We start from the raw sequence: 14,281 nt of genomic DNA, 5'->3' as shown, positions 1-14,281 counted from the left end.
GAACCGTGTGGTCCTCTCATTAAGCAGCCGGTTCCTGCAATGAACATATTTACTTGCTTGGTTACTGCAAGGTCTGGTCAGGGTCCTGCTCTCTAGGAGGTTAAATCCAGTTGGGGGAGGCAGTCGTCAACAGATTAAGGCCAGAACAAGGCTCTGAGTCCCTGCTTGGCGTGGGGCACACTTCTGTCTGGAGGAGTTGAGATGCCTTCACAGGGAAGGTAACGCTTGCACTGCGAAGGAGTTTGCTGAGCGAAAGGCACACAGAGGAGGGAGAGCACGCACCCCAGACGCATTGCTGGGGCAGGGCGTGGGGAGAGGCTGTACGTGAAAGTGCCCGGAGGCATAAAGTGAGTGCAGCTCGTCACCGGCATCCAACAGAAATGCTCCCGGGTCGCCTGGCTCCTGCTGAGTATGGCAAGCCAGGCTGCGGCCCCAGTACTCCAGCTCACAGGACCCTCTGTCGTGAAGATGGTCCATCCAGTGATGACAAAACCAAGGAAACAAACACTTGTCCTTGATGAGTGATCAATAGTTGGGCAGGCTCTGAGTGTGAGGCCATAAGTGCTGTGTGCAGATAAAGGTAACAGTTGCCCAGAAGGCTTCCTGCAACAGTGATAATCCCTACGCTGAAGCCCTCCACCCTTCCTGCCAGTAAGCCTGTCACCCTGTTCTTTCTCCCTGGAATGCCTGCCTTCCCCTCTGATATTCCATACCCACGTCACAGGGGCAGTATTTGTGTAGTTGCAAAATGCTCCTCTCCTTCAAACCAGCGGTTCCGTTCCTGCAGATTTACCATTGGGGTCTGCATGCAAAAATATTTCAGCATGTGTGCAAGGATACTCGCAATGTTGTAAGGGCAGAAAGCAGAACGGCCTGAATGCTGCTGGCCAGGAGAGGGTATGATCCTGGCGCCAGCCATGTGATAGAAACCCGGGCAGGCAGGAGAAGAATGAGGTAGATCTTGATGTGTTGGCATAGAAAGAATATGTTACATCAAGTATTAACGGTGCGAGGTTTTTGTTTTTTTTTTTTCTTCCCAAGTAAATAAGAGGAAAGGGGGGTAGGTCATAGAATCATGCCTGTCTTTCAGACGTGACCTCTACTCTCACAGGCTAGAATCAGCTCTAGGTGGATCTGTGTGACCAGGGCAGGTCATTTGGCCTCTCCGTGCCTCAGTTTCTTGAGGTGTAAAATGGGGCTGATTCTGGGTTGTTGTGTGGCTTACGTAAGAAAGTAATTGAGGGGCGCCTGGGTGGCTCAGTCGGTTAAGCAACTGACTTCGGCTCAGGTCGTGATCTCACGGTTCATGGGTTCAAGCCCCGCATCGGGCTCTGTGCTGACAGCTCAGAGCCTGGAGCCTGCTTCAGATTCTGTGTCTCCTTCTCTCTGTCCCTCCCCCACTTGTTCTCTCTCTCTCTGTCTCTCAAAAATAAATAAAATGTAAAAGAAAAAAAATTTTTTTTAAAAGAAAGTAATTGGAAAGGTCTGGCACATACAGGTTTTAGCAGATACTTGTTTCCATTCTTTAATTCACCTATTCCATGAAGCTCTTCATGATCCTTCTGGACTGTTTTCCTCTCTACCTCAGCAGCCAAAAATAATTCCTCCCTCCCCCTGCATTGTTTCTCTTAACCAGCTCTCCATTACCAGCCCTTCACCTCCCTACCCCTACTATGCTGAGGACACCCCCAAGAGGTCAAGGACCTAACTCTTCTGTTTCTGGCTGGGCACTGCTCATCACCCCAGGGATAGGACAGGTCCTCAAGGTGTTTTATTTTTGTTTTTCCATTAATTTTTTTTTTATTGTTTTATTTATTTTTGAGACAGAGAGAGACAGCATGAGCAGGGGAGGAGCAGAGAGAGAGGGAGACGCGGAATCCGAAGCAGGCTCCAGGCTCTGAGCTGTCAGCACAGAGCCTGACGTGGGGCTCAAACTCACAAACCGCAAGATCATGACCTAAACGAAAGTCGGACACTTAACCGACTGAGCCACCCAGGCGCCCCTTTCCACTAATTTTTTAAAAGTTAATTTTAAGAGAGAGAGAGCACATGTGAGTAAAAGCTGGGGAGGTGCAGAGAGAGAATGCCCAAGCAGGCTCTGCACTGCCGGTGCAGGGCCCTCTGTGGGGCTCGAACTCACAAATTGTGAGATTGTGACCTGAGCCGAAACCAAGAGTCAGATGCTTAATGGACTAAGCCATCCAGGCATCCCTCAATTAATTTTTTAAAACATTACAAAATTTCAGGCGTATACAAATGGAGTATAGTACAGTGACTACCCAGCTAATGAGTGATTTTTGATTTCTTAAACAGGCCACATGACCTTGCAGAACTTTCTGCCCTGTAGAGGAGGTAAGATAGGTATACAACAAAATCTCCACATGTTGGCAAGCAGAGTCTGCTCCTCAGGAAGACAGAATTCAGAACTGGGCAATAGGAGTAGAGACCAGGGCTGTTGGCGAGGTGGCACTTTTCAGAACTGTGTTCCGTAGAACACCGGTCCAGTAGCAGTGGTCCTCAAAACAAAAACCAACCAGAAAGGGGAGCTTCTGTAAATTATGAATATGTAGTGTAACCTCCCTTTTTAAAACTTTGATTTTAGCTTTGAGGAATCTCAGAATTAAACCTATTGAACTTCCTTGAACTCAGCATTTTCTATTTGTTTGCATATAGAATCTCTTTTCCTTCCCACCCCTTCCACCGTGCAGGTTCGGTCCTATAAAGAATGCATTGGGAGCCTGCAATTTTAAGCATAAGTTTTTGGGTTGGGTGTTGCTAACCAGAGCTGTAGTTCAGACCTGATTTTCAACACTTAAGGCCCCTTTCGTTATGCCTAGTGGGTAAGAGCACTGGGAGAGGCCATATTGCCTGACTTCAGATGCTACCGTATCCTACCTGTGTGGCCTTGGGCAGGTTACTTTACCTCTTTTATTTACCACTTTTATTTCTTTTCTTATTGGAAGTAGCCGTAGCTACCGAAAGATGAAGCGAGTAAAGCACATAGAAGAGTGAGTGGATGTAGTTATTCAAACAGATTAAGTATTTTTATGATTACCTGCCTCACCCCACCCTGACTGGGGCTTTGTAATACATCTCATGTCATTACCTCATTTTCCCCATTGCGTGGTCAAAGACACAATTACTTAGCTCTTCGCGTTGCTTTTCTCTTCCCTGTTGCTCCCTTCCCGTAGCCAGTCCCCCTCTGTGCCCTTGGGCTTAGAGTTTACCTCACTGTGCGCCCAGGCAGAAGGGGGCATTGCTTATCGGCTCCAGGTGATTGTTGCCCTGTGGGAATATAGACCTGGTGGTGCACGATCTGACTTTTTATTTATTTATTTATTTATTTATTTATTTATTTTTATTTTTTAAAACCATTTTATTTTTTAAGTACTCTGCCCCCATCATGGGCCTTGAGCTCATGACCCCAAGATCAAGAGTGGCATGGTCCATGGATTAAGCCAGCAAGGCGCCCCACAATCTGACTTAGAAAAAAAACTTTTTAACAATTTTTTTTAAATGTTTGTTTATTTTTGAGAGAGAGAGCTCTAGCAGGGGAGCAAGCTCCAAGCTGGCACAGAGCCCAACACAGGGCTTGAACTCATGAACCGTGAGATCATGACCTGAGCTGAAGCCGGATGCTTAACTGACTGAGCCACCCAGGAGCCCCTCCACAATGTGACTTTTTAAAAAGAAGCTAGGGGGCGCCTGTGTGGCTCAGTCGGTTAAACGTCCGACTTCAGCTCAGGTCACGATCTCGCGGTCCGTGAGTTTGAGCCCTGGGTCGGGCTCTGGGCTGATGGCTCAGAACCTGGATCCTGCTTCCGATTCTGTGTCTCCCTGTCTCTCTGCCCCTCCCCCGTTCATGCTCTGTTTCTCTCTGTCCCAAAAATAAATAAACGTAAAAAAAAAAAAATTTAACTTTTTTTTAAAAAAAAAAAGAAGCTAGGAATTTGTACTTTTACGTGAGAATTTTTTTTTTTTTATTGGACTTATTTTATACAAAGTATGTGCAGGACAATCAGATCCTGTTTGTGAAGATCAGTTCAACCTGTGGTTGCCAGCCTGCGCCTTCACTTCTCACAGTGGTTCACAACTACCAGCCGTTCTCCATCCTCCCCCTCAACCGCTGCCAGGGGGGCAGGGGGAGCTGAGTGCAGGTGTTTGTGGAGTTGGGCCGCCAGGCTTTGTGTTCTGGCTCCCATACACACCAGCGGTGTGACCCTCAGTAAGCTCCTGAACTTCTTGGTGCCTCAGTTTCCTCTTCTGTAAATTGAGCGTTATTTGGCGTCCCTGTCGAGTGAGCCTGTGTGAGGCTTGAATGAGGCGATTCACTGTAGAGTGTTTAACAGGGTCCGGCCTGTAATCGGTACCGACATTCCGGAGCCTTTGTGGCCTTTCCCTGGAGGGGTTCACAAACTGGGTAAAAGCTGCTCCCCGTTGCCTTCCAGGTACAGTTTGGCCATGCCGGAGCTTGTGCCAACCAGGCTTCTGAAACTGCAGTAGCCAAGAACCAGGCTTTGAAGGAGGCAGGGGTGTTTGTGCCCCCAAGCTTCGATGAACTGGGAGAAATCATCCAGTGAGTGGACCGTGGGGAGGACACCAGCCTCCGGTTCCCTTTCCGGAACACCCCCTTCCCCCTCCCCCCCCCCCCCCCCCCCCCCCCCAGGATAGCAGCTGCTGTGACACAGAGGTGACACAGTGTGTCAGCGTGCTGGAGTGTTAGAGGTGTTAGGTGTGGAGTGTAACTGTTGAGATAGTCTGAGATCTTTATCCTCTTTTCGGTTTTTGTTTTGTTTGTAGGCACAGCAGTTACAGGCCATTCAGACTGCTATTAAAACATGTTCACTTTCTGAGCCTACCTACTTGGCTGTCCCTTAAATAAGAGATGAGCATAGAAACATTTAGAAGGTGTCAGCCCTAATTGATTGATAAACAATGGCTACCCATTGTGTCTTCTCCTTCCTCCCCTCTGTCCTTCCTTGGCCTCCAGATTCAGCTTTCTATAAAGCCCCATGGGGTTGGGTGGGGGGGTGAGGAAGAGTCTTGGCCAGAACCTGTTTTCATTTAGGAATCCACCTGGTGTAGGGCATTGTCAGGAGGGGCTACAAAGCTAGGAAACCTGGAGTTTTGGGGTTAGATGGAGCAACGTTCCTAGGATGGCTTAGAAGAGCCCAGAAGCATAAAATGCACACAGATGTCTTCTCTCCTTCCCTTCCCCTGCCTCTCAGGTCTGTGTACGAAGATCTTGTGGCCAAAGGAGTCATCGTACCTGCTCAGGAGGTGCCGCCTCCAACGGTGCCAATGGACTACTCCTGGGCCAGGGTAGGTTTCGCTGAGGGGTGGGTTTCCTGTTGATTTGGCTGCAGTCCCTGGAAACCAGGCCCTGCCCTACTAGCTGGGGGCAACCCTGTAATCACTGCTCTGGCCTCCAAACCATGCCCCCGACGGCAGCTCTACTCCAAGGGCATAGATTAGAAAAAACCCACAGTGAGTATTCTTTGATTCCAGCCCCTCCTTGTGTGCTGGAGCTTGTGAACTGGCCCCTTCTGACCAACGGGTAAAACAGATACAGGGCCCAAGAGGGCAAAGGGCAGCATGTATGTCCCACAGCCTTGTGGACTGGTTGGAAATGGGGGCTGAGGACAGACAACGCCCCCTAGAGTTGTTTGCACTTGCTGAGGGGTTTCCGGGTGAAGTAGAGTGTCTACTCTGCCTGCTTGTCTAAGCGGCAGAGATGAAGAGCTAATGTTCGAAGTACACGAGAACTCTCTGAGATCAGATCAGTTTTTATTTGTTTATTTATTTTTAAAAAATGTTTTATTTATTTTTAAGACAGACCATGAGTGGGGAGGGGCAGAGAGAGAGGGAGACACAGAATCCGAAGCAGGCTCCAGGCTTTGAGCTGTCAGCACAGAGCCTGAGGCGGGGCTCGAACTCGCAAACTGTGAGATCATGACCTGAGCTGAAGTTGGACGCTTAACCAACTGAGCCACCCAGGCACCCCAATGTTTTATTTATTTTTGAAAGAGAGCAGGAGCAAGAGCGGGGAGGGACAGAAGGGAGCAGAAGATCCAAAGCAGGCCCTGTGCTGACAGCAGCAAGCCCAATGTGGGGCTCGAACTCACAAACGGAGATCGTGACCTGAGCTGATGTTCGGACGCTTAACCAACTTAGCCACCCAAGTGCCCCTGAAACCAGTTTTTAAAAGACCACTACAAAAATGGTTAGGAAATGGCCTTTCAACTTGAAAAAATGCTCAGTCTCACTCATTATAAGAAGGTGCCAAAGTAAAAGCTGTGATACCAGTTTTCCCCTTTTGAGGTCAACAAAGAAAACAGTTCTTTGATAATATGTTGTGTTTGTATGGGTGTGAGGAACTTTGTGCGTTTGTTCCTTGAAGGTGGGTGTGGAACTTGGCACCACCCTTTCTGAAAGGCCACTGGGTAATATCAGATTTCAGAGCGCTGGCACCTGGGGTGCCTGGCTGTGTCTGTTGGTGGAGTGTGCGACTCTTGATCTGATACTTGTGAGTTCAAGCCCCGGGTTAGGTGTAGAGATTACTAAAAAAAGAAAAGAAAAAAGAAAAGAAAAGAAAAGAAAAGAAAAGAAAAGAAAAGAAGTGCTCACACCTGATGGCGTAATTCTTGTCTAGAAAGCTATTTCAGGGAAGTGCTCGCACATTCACACAAATGTGTTCAAGATTTTTCCACCTGATGGTTATCAGCAGAAGAACGGCTAACTTGTGGTTTTGCCATAGGATAGGATATCATACAGCAGTTAAAAGGAATGAACCAGATCTATGTATGTGCCTACATTTATGGAGCTCAAATTCATTGAGTAAATGGAGTATTATGAGATAGTATATCACGATTATGAAAAACCTATGTACACAAAAACACTTTATGTATTCTCCGTGTGTCTATATATAGATAAAAGTGGAGAAAGGCCAGACAGATGGCCCTTAAACTGACAAACACTAAGGCAGAAAGGCATTTTACAATGAAAATTGATCAGGGATAATTGGAGAAATGGGCTTATGCAGAGTTGGCAACCATGTCCCCATTGTACCCCAACTCTGGAAGCTGGAAGTTCAGCTCAGTCCCTTCCCCTGGGTGAAGGACATCTTCAGGGAATCCCCTATTTGCACAGCCCCCTGCTCATTACGTTTTGGTGGGGGCTTGGCAACTGAACGTGGAGTGCTAGAAAAATTTCCCTTCAGATTCATTCTTGCATTTCTAAGCCGGGTGAGTTTGGGTTGGCTTCTGCTGGGACATCTTTGTGAGGCGAAAATGAACCTGTGGGTGGAAATCGCGCATGGCACTCCTATTTTCTATGACTGAAATGATACAACGAAAGGGTTTTTGTGCTTCTTTCTTGGGAGGAGTTTGAGCGTCGGTACCTGGAACACTTTGGTTCTGGCAGTGCAGACAGTGAGGCAGTCCCGGAAGAATCTCTGTGGTCATATCATGCTGCTTCCCCCTGCCCCCATCTTTGCTCAGGAGCTGGGCTTGATCCGCAAACCTGCCTCATTCATGACCAGCATCTGTGACGAGCGAGGACAGGAGCTCATCTACGCGGGCATGCCCATCACCGAGGTCTTCAAGGAAGAGATGGGCATTGGCGGGGTCCTCGGCCTCCTCTGGTTCCAGAGAAGGTGAGGCATGGAGGTCAGAAGATGGCTGGACACTGCCATCTTTGACTCAGAGTTAAGGATTTTCCCCTGAAAAGGGAGTGGGGGCTGGGTAGCCTTGGGGAATATGTCCAGGACTAATCTTTATGGCCACAGATCAATTGCAAGGCCAGAAGAGATACTGGCTGTTCCTGGGTCTTCCAAGGACAGAAAGGCCAGCCTCAACTAAGTAGAAAGCAGTGACCTCATCAGGGATCTTGGATCAGCCCCTGTCCTTGGCGCTCTTAAAGAAATAAGAGTAAATGTAGGCCTCTTGAGAGAGGTCTGGATGGGTCTGGTAGCTCAGAGTGCAGGCCTGATAGAGTTGCTAAATAGGCATGAAGTACCTTATATATTAGGTTGTCTCTCTTATCAGCCTGAGTGTTAGAATAAATTGGTTTCTCTGCAACTCCCAAACATAGCCCTCCCCTGGGACTGACAGCTGGGCAAGGGGGCCAGTGAATAATACTTAATTCACAGAGCCCTGGCTTGGGGTGGCCTTGGGCTCTGCCCAATGTCTTGGTTTGTGTCATGCCCTCAGCTGCAGAGTTAGTTCTTGGCCCAGTTTTGGGCCCTTCCTGGGAGAAGTTCATGGCGTTGTAACACCTCTGCAGATTTCCCTGTCTGTTCTTGCATCCCTATATCTCCAGACTTCATTTTTTTTTTTTTTAATTTTTAAGTGTTTCTTCATGGGGGGGGGGGAGGGGCAGAGACAGAGACACAGAAAGCAGGCTTCAGGCTCTGAGCCTGTGCAGAGCCAGTGCAGAGCCCGACGTGGGGCTCGAACCCACGAATTGTAAGATCATGACTTGAGCCAAAGTCGGACACTTAACCAACTGAGCCACCCAGGCGCCCCCAGACTCCATTCCTAATCATCAGTTGAGAGGTTGAACACTGCAGGAGACCTGGGGCTTACTACACTGGGAAAGGGACAGGAGTCTCACTTCTCCGTATGGCACGTAGAAGGAAGTCACAAGTACAGGTTAAATTCTGTTGCAACGACTCATGCTGGAAGCCATTGTCTAAAGAAGAGATTGTCAACCCCCAGTGGCTAACTCTGTATTAAAAGCAGTATTTGCTATCAGTGAGTTAGGAGCTGCTCAAGAATTGGAGGTTTTTGCCTCTAGAGTTGCTTAATATAGTAATAGACATGGGAGCCAGCAGGTGCTTGGCTTTGTGGGTCAGCGTAGCTCCTGTTCAGCGGCTCGCCTCTGTTCCAACCCTCGTCTTAGTGCCCCTTTCCTCCCCCTCTAGGTTGCCCAAGTATGCCTGCCAGTTCATTGAGATGTGCCTGATGGTGACGGCGGATCACGGGCCAGCCGTGTCTGGGGCTCACAACACCATCATCTGTGCTCGGGCTGGGAAGGACCTGGTTTCCAGCCTCACCTCGGGGCTGCTCACTATTGTGAGTACTGGCCTCCCGGGAGGTGAGGTCCGTAGGGGACACATGGTTATGCTGACATGCACTTGGCTGTCACAGGGTTCTACAAGGAGCCTCAGAGTGTAAAACCCCGTGCTGGGGCAGTTCAGGGCATGCTGGATTGGTCTGCGAAGCTGAGGGAGTCTCTTCCAGCTCAGGGCATGTGGGCTTGCTTGTCCTACAGGGGGACCGGTTTGGGGGTGCCCTGGATGCAGCCGCCAAGATGTTCAGCAAAGCCTTTGACAGCGGCATTATCCCCATGGAGTTTGTGAACAAGATGAAGAAGGAAGGAAAGCTGATTATGGGCATTGGTCACCGAGTGAAATCGGTAAGTCGTGGCTCTCCTTAAGGACTGACCTGCATGCAGGTGGAGGCATTATTTTAGTGGGGAACACCCAGGCCCTTGACTCTCAATGTGCAAAGCTTTGGCTGTGTTGACAGATGTCAAAGATCAGGCAGCTGTTTTTCCGTTATAATGCAGAATGCCTTTAAACAGCTTTCCATTAGAACCATGTCAGTATGGACTCCAGAAAGGAAGGAACGTAGAAGCCTGAGCGTGGCAGTATAAGTGTAATGTTCTGTCTGAAAGAGGCCCTGTGCCGTGGACTGGAGCAGTGCTATCTGCTTGGGAACTGGGTGTTGGGAGTTGGCTGGCATCTGAACCACTTCCCTGCCCCACTGACCGATTATGGTTTAGTGTGGGTCTCTTAGCAGATGGTGCAGGCGCAGAGCTTTTCTTGAGATTTCAGGGATGCTTTGCTGCCCCACGCCAACAAGTGCTTGCCAGTCTAAAAACTAAGAACTCTGTAGAACTTTGTTACAGCTGGAGGAGGCCGGGGCCACTGAACTCTTGGGCAGCATGGTTCGTGGCTAGAACCTAAGACTTTTGGTTGGAGAGTAGGTGAGCCCCGAACCCCTGCTGCTTAAACCGAGGCCTGTTGTTGAACTCAGTTAACATCTCCAGGTCTCAGTTCCTTGTCTGTAACATAAAAGGGCGAACCTACAGTTTGTTTTGAGGTTCAAGTGAGATTCAAGAGGACTTTAGAAACCTTAAGCCCTACAGCAGGGTCATAATCTGTGCTGCATGGAATCAAGACACATGGATCAGGTCCCTAAAACACACCTCCTGGATAAAATATAAACATTTGTGTCCATCTGTGGCAGAAGCACAAACATGTCTTTTTTTTTTTTTTTAAAGTTTATTTATTTTGAGAGAGTATGTGGGAGGAGCAGAGAGAGAGAGCGAGAATCTGAAGCAGGCTGTGCACTGTCAGTGCGGGCCTTGAACCCATGATCCGTGAGATCACGACCTGAGCGAGATCACGACCTGAAACCAAGAGTGGGACGCTTAACTGACTGAGCCACCCAGGCGCCCCCAACAGGTCTCTTAATGGCAGTGTCAGGGTGGGTTCCTCTGTAACTTTGGGTCACTTTCTAGATAAACAACCCAGACATGCGAGTGCAGATCCTCAAAGATTATGTCAAACAGCACTTCCCTGCCACCCCCCTGCTTGACTATGCGCTGGAAGTCGAGAAGATTACCACCTCGAAGGTAAAAGAGAAAATATCCCTAATTTCCAACTCATTGTTGTGGGTGAATTTCTTGGGGAAAACAGGAGCCAGCCTAGCTTCTGATTGTGCAGCCAAAATGAAATCTGGTGTTCTGGGAAATTTTATTTCTGTTGTACTACTAAGTTCAACAAATACATACTGTCAGCTAGGTGTTGGGTCCTTTGCTAGACATTGGGAATTGAACTGACTCTTTCTTTCCTAACCAGCTATGATGTTTTGGTGGGAGGTTTTTAAATTGTGGTCAGAAATTGTAGTTCTATTACTAGTAGTAATTGTGGAAAATTACAAAGAAAAAATGAGAAATGATGAGAAGTGCTGTGAATTTTTTGCCTTCCCAGAAACCAAATCTTATCCTGAACGTAGACGGTTTCATCGGAGTTGCCTTTGTAGACATGCTTAGAAACTGTGGGTCCTTCACTCGGTGAGCTCTGTGGTCATTTTCTTCTACTTTATTTATTTATTTATCTGTCTTTATTTATTTATTTATTTATTTATTTATTTATTTACTTATTTATTTATTTAAATAAGAGACGGACAGACATTGAGCGTGTTGGACAGAGGCAGGGAGAGGGAGGGAGAGAGAGAGAGAGAGAGAGAGAGAGAGAGAGAGAGAGAGAGAGAGGGAAGGAGACAACACTCCAAGCAGAGCCTGATGTGTGACTCAAACTCATAAACTGTGAGATCACGACATGAGCTGAAGTTGGACACTTCGATTAAGCCACCCATTTTCTTCTTCTTTACATTTATTGATGCTTGCTTGCGGTTTCCTTCCAGTTCTGAAAGCAATACATGCTCATTACAGAGGATTTAGAAAGTATGGAGAGGTATAAAGAAGAAAACAAAAATTGTCTGTAGTCCTATCACCCAGAGCACCCTTTTTCTCCTTTGATACCAAAGAGATCTTTCTTGTTCCTGGGCAGAAGTTGTACTGTCTGTGGGGAGGAGGGGGGGTCATGTGAGCCGTTTTAAAACCACAGGTTGATTGTGTGTTTGCAGGGAGGAAGCTGATGAATATATTGACATTGGAGCCCTCAATGGCATCTTTGTGCTGGGAAGGAGTATGGGCTTCATTGGTGAGTTGGTAGTTGTTGTTATTAAGAGTTTGGTTTGGTCCCGGCCCCAGCCCCCCCCCCCCCCCCCCCACACCCCATGGTTCAGCTGTAACACCTGGGTGGCAAGTTTCTACTAGGAAGATGTCACATGATCTTCATCATCGTTTCTAATCCTTCCTTTCTTACTTTAACTTCCCCCTTTATATTCATTCCATGGTTCCTTTGTTCTTGGAAATGGCTGATTGCTAGTCCAGGAAAACAGAATGAAATCCCACAGTTGCCTTTTAGCCAGGCTGGTATCCGCTTGTGTGGTGGATCTGGATTTACTTCCTCATTTTTTTTGTATTAGATTTTCTGTCCTCATCTTCTCCCCCTCGCCAAACTTTTAGCAGATCTCTCACCAACTCTCTTTTTGTTTGTTTGTTTGTTTATTTTTGAAAGAGAGAGAAAGAGAGACAGTGCGGGCGGGGGAGGGGCAGAGAGAGAGAGGGAGACACAGAATCTGAAGCAGGCTCCAGGCTCCGAGCGGTCAGCACAGAGCCTGACGTGGGGCTCGAACTCAGGAACCGCGAGATCATGACCTGAGCTGAAGTTGGAGGCCTAAGCGACTGAGCCACCCTGGCGCCCCCGACTACTCACCAACTCTTAACAAAAAGATACCTTTGCCCCATTTCAGGACACTATCTCGATCAGAAGAGGCTGAAGCAGGGGCTGTATCGTCACCCTTGGGATGATATTTCATATGTTCTTCCGGAACACATGAGCATGTAACTGAGCCCGGAACCATATGTCAGTGAAGTGAAGACAAGAACTCATCCCCTGGGAAGTAGCGTGCACACGGCTGGCACTGGAGCTTGCTAGAAAATGGGCCTGGAATGTAAACAGCTGCTGGTGTACAGGCACTGATGACACCCACAGGCTAACACTGTTCATTCCACACCAGGAAGCTTAGTACTTTTTTTTATAAGCATAGAAATAAAAACCAAGCCAATACTTGTGACCTTTGCTCTGCTACCTGCTGTATTTATTATATGGAAGCATCTTAAGCACTGTAAGGATAGTGTTCCTCATTGTAGGGTGTTATGACGTTGCTTTCTTTTTTCCTTTAGTTAAAATTTTTTTCCCTTGGAGGAAGAGAATGAAACTTTTAAGACCTCAAGGTACTATCAGTTTAGAGCATCCCTAATGTCTTATTTTCCCACTGTCCTTTCCTCCTCATATAACCTGAAGAACATTGTGTTAATCTGATTTTTAAAGATCTTTTTGTATGTTATGTGTTAAGGGTTTGTTTGGTATCTCACTGTAATGTTCTATGTCGCAGACCAAACTCTGTTTACGTCAGGGGGATGGGACGTTGCATCCTTAGCCATTGTCACAAAACATGTGGAGTAGTAATTTAAAATGTAAAGTTGTAACATACATATGTTTAAAATGGAAACGCAAAGCAAAAAAAAAAGCTGTGAAATGTTTCGTGTTCTATGTCCTCTGTATTTATGCAACTGATTTATCAGTCTGCTAATGAAGTGTGGGTTCAAGGACTCGTCTCCAGCCAGTTTGCATCTATAATCCAGCAAGATTCTGGCAGCTGCCAGCTCAGTCTCTTCTCTGTATTATCAGTTTGGTTTCAATAAACTATATAGTAACAATAAAGACACACTACTGTCTCATGCCATCCATATCCTTTCCTCTCCATTCCTTTGAACGGTGCTAATTGTTTCACTACATGTCATTTTAAAAATGTTCATCCATCTCTACACACACACACACACACACACACACACACACACACACACACACACACAGAATTCATCAAAACACTAACTTCAACCCCCCTGCTCAGGGGGGCCCTGGCTGGCTCAGTAGGTAGAGCATGCAACTGGATCTTGGGTTCGTGGGTTCGAGCCCCATGTTGGGTGTAGAGATTACTAAAAAAATAAACTTCTTAAAAATGTTGGGGGAAAAAAAAAAACAACCCTGCCTTCTCCCTTGAATCGGTACCTCTCCATTTTCAGTGAATAGGAACAAAGCTGTAACCCAGATGCTTAAGCCAAAAGCTCAAGAGTCCTCCTCTCTTCCACTTCTCTGGTTGTCCCATCTTATTGATTCAGCCTTTCATTATCCCTCTGATCTATCTATATGCTAACTAATGCCCCCACTTCCACTTTTTCATTATTTCTTCAGCCACCAGTGATATTTTAAAGCATGCATCTAATGGAGCCACTCCCTTGCTTAATAAAACCCCAAAGTGACTTTTATTCATCTTTTAAACAAGTATGTTTGCAACAGTAACTACGGACCAAACATTACGTAAAACACAAGCATCCCTAAGCGTTCTCCTAACATACTATCCAATTTGTAGAAGATGAATTGGTTCCGAGATACTGAGTAACTTGCTCGCCCTCGTCCACTGAGCGGGGGCTCGGTCTCAAGTTTTTTTTTTTTCATGTTTACTCCAAAGCCATTTTAAATCTTTAAAAATACACTGTCGCCACCCGAGACACTAACAATGGGTGACGGGCCAGGGTGGCTTTTGTCCTACAAAATGACCACGAAGAGCGTGCCACTCTG

The 14,281-nt window shown here is 47.1% G+C and overlaps 1 protein-coding gene across 3 annotated transcripts in view; it reads left to right on the top strand.

Annotated features, from left to right (window-relative positions):
• ACLY (ATP citrate lyase) overlaps positions 1–13,369 on the top strand; it is a 48,827-nt gene extending 35,458 nt beyond the window's left edge. For all 3 annotated transcript variants that reach the window (XM_019817886.3, XM_019817885.3, XM_003996869.6), the window contains 9 exons: positions 4,449–4,576; positions 5,229–5,322; positions 7,500–7,654; positions 8,924–9,074; positions 9,274–9,417; positions 10,528–10,641; positions 11,000–11,082; positions 11,658–11,734; positions 12,390–13,369. In XM_019817886.3, the coding sequence (XP_019673445.1) occupies positions 4,449–4,576; positions 5,229–5,322; positions 7,500–7,654; positions 8,924–9,074; positions 9,274–9,417; positions 10,528–10,641; positions 11,000–11,082; positions 11,658–11,734; positions 12,390–12,484 (1,041 nt within the window). In that variant the 3' untranslated portion in view covers positions 12,485–13,369. The remainder of the gene's footprint in view (positions 1–4,448; positions 4,577–5,228; positions 5,323–7,499; positions 7,655–8,923; positions 9,075–9,273; positions 9,418–10,527; positions 10,642–10,999; positions 11,083–11,657; positions 11,735–12,389) is intronic.
• Positions 13,370–14,281: the final 912 nt, after the last annotated feature.

This window comes from Felis catus, chromosome E1, assembly GCF_018350175.1.
Source record: "Felis catus isolate Fca126 chromosome E1, F.catus_Fca126_mat1.0, whole genome shotgun sequence".
In the NCBI taxonomy this organism is placed as follows: Eukaryota; Metazoa; Chordata; class Mammalia; order Carnivora; family Felidae; genus Felis; species Felis catus.
The sequence above is the reverse complement of the archived record's forward strand: the minus strand, read 5'-3'. Positions and strand labels throughout refer to the sequence as shown.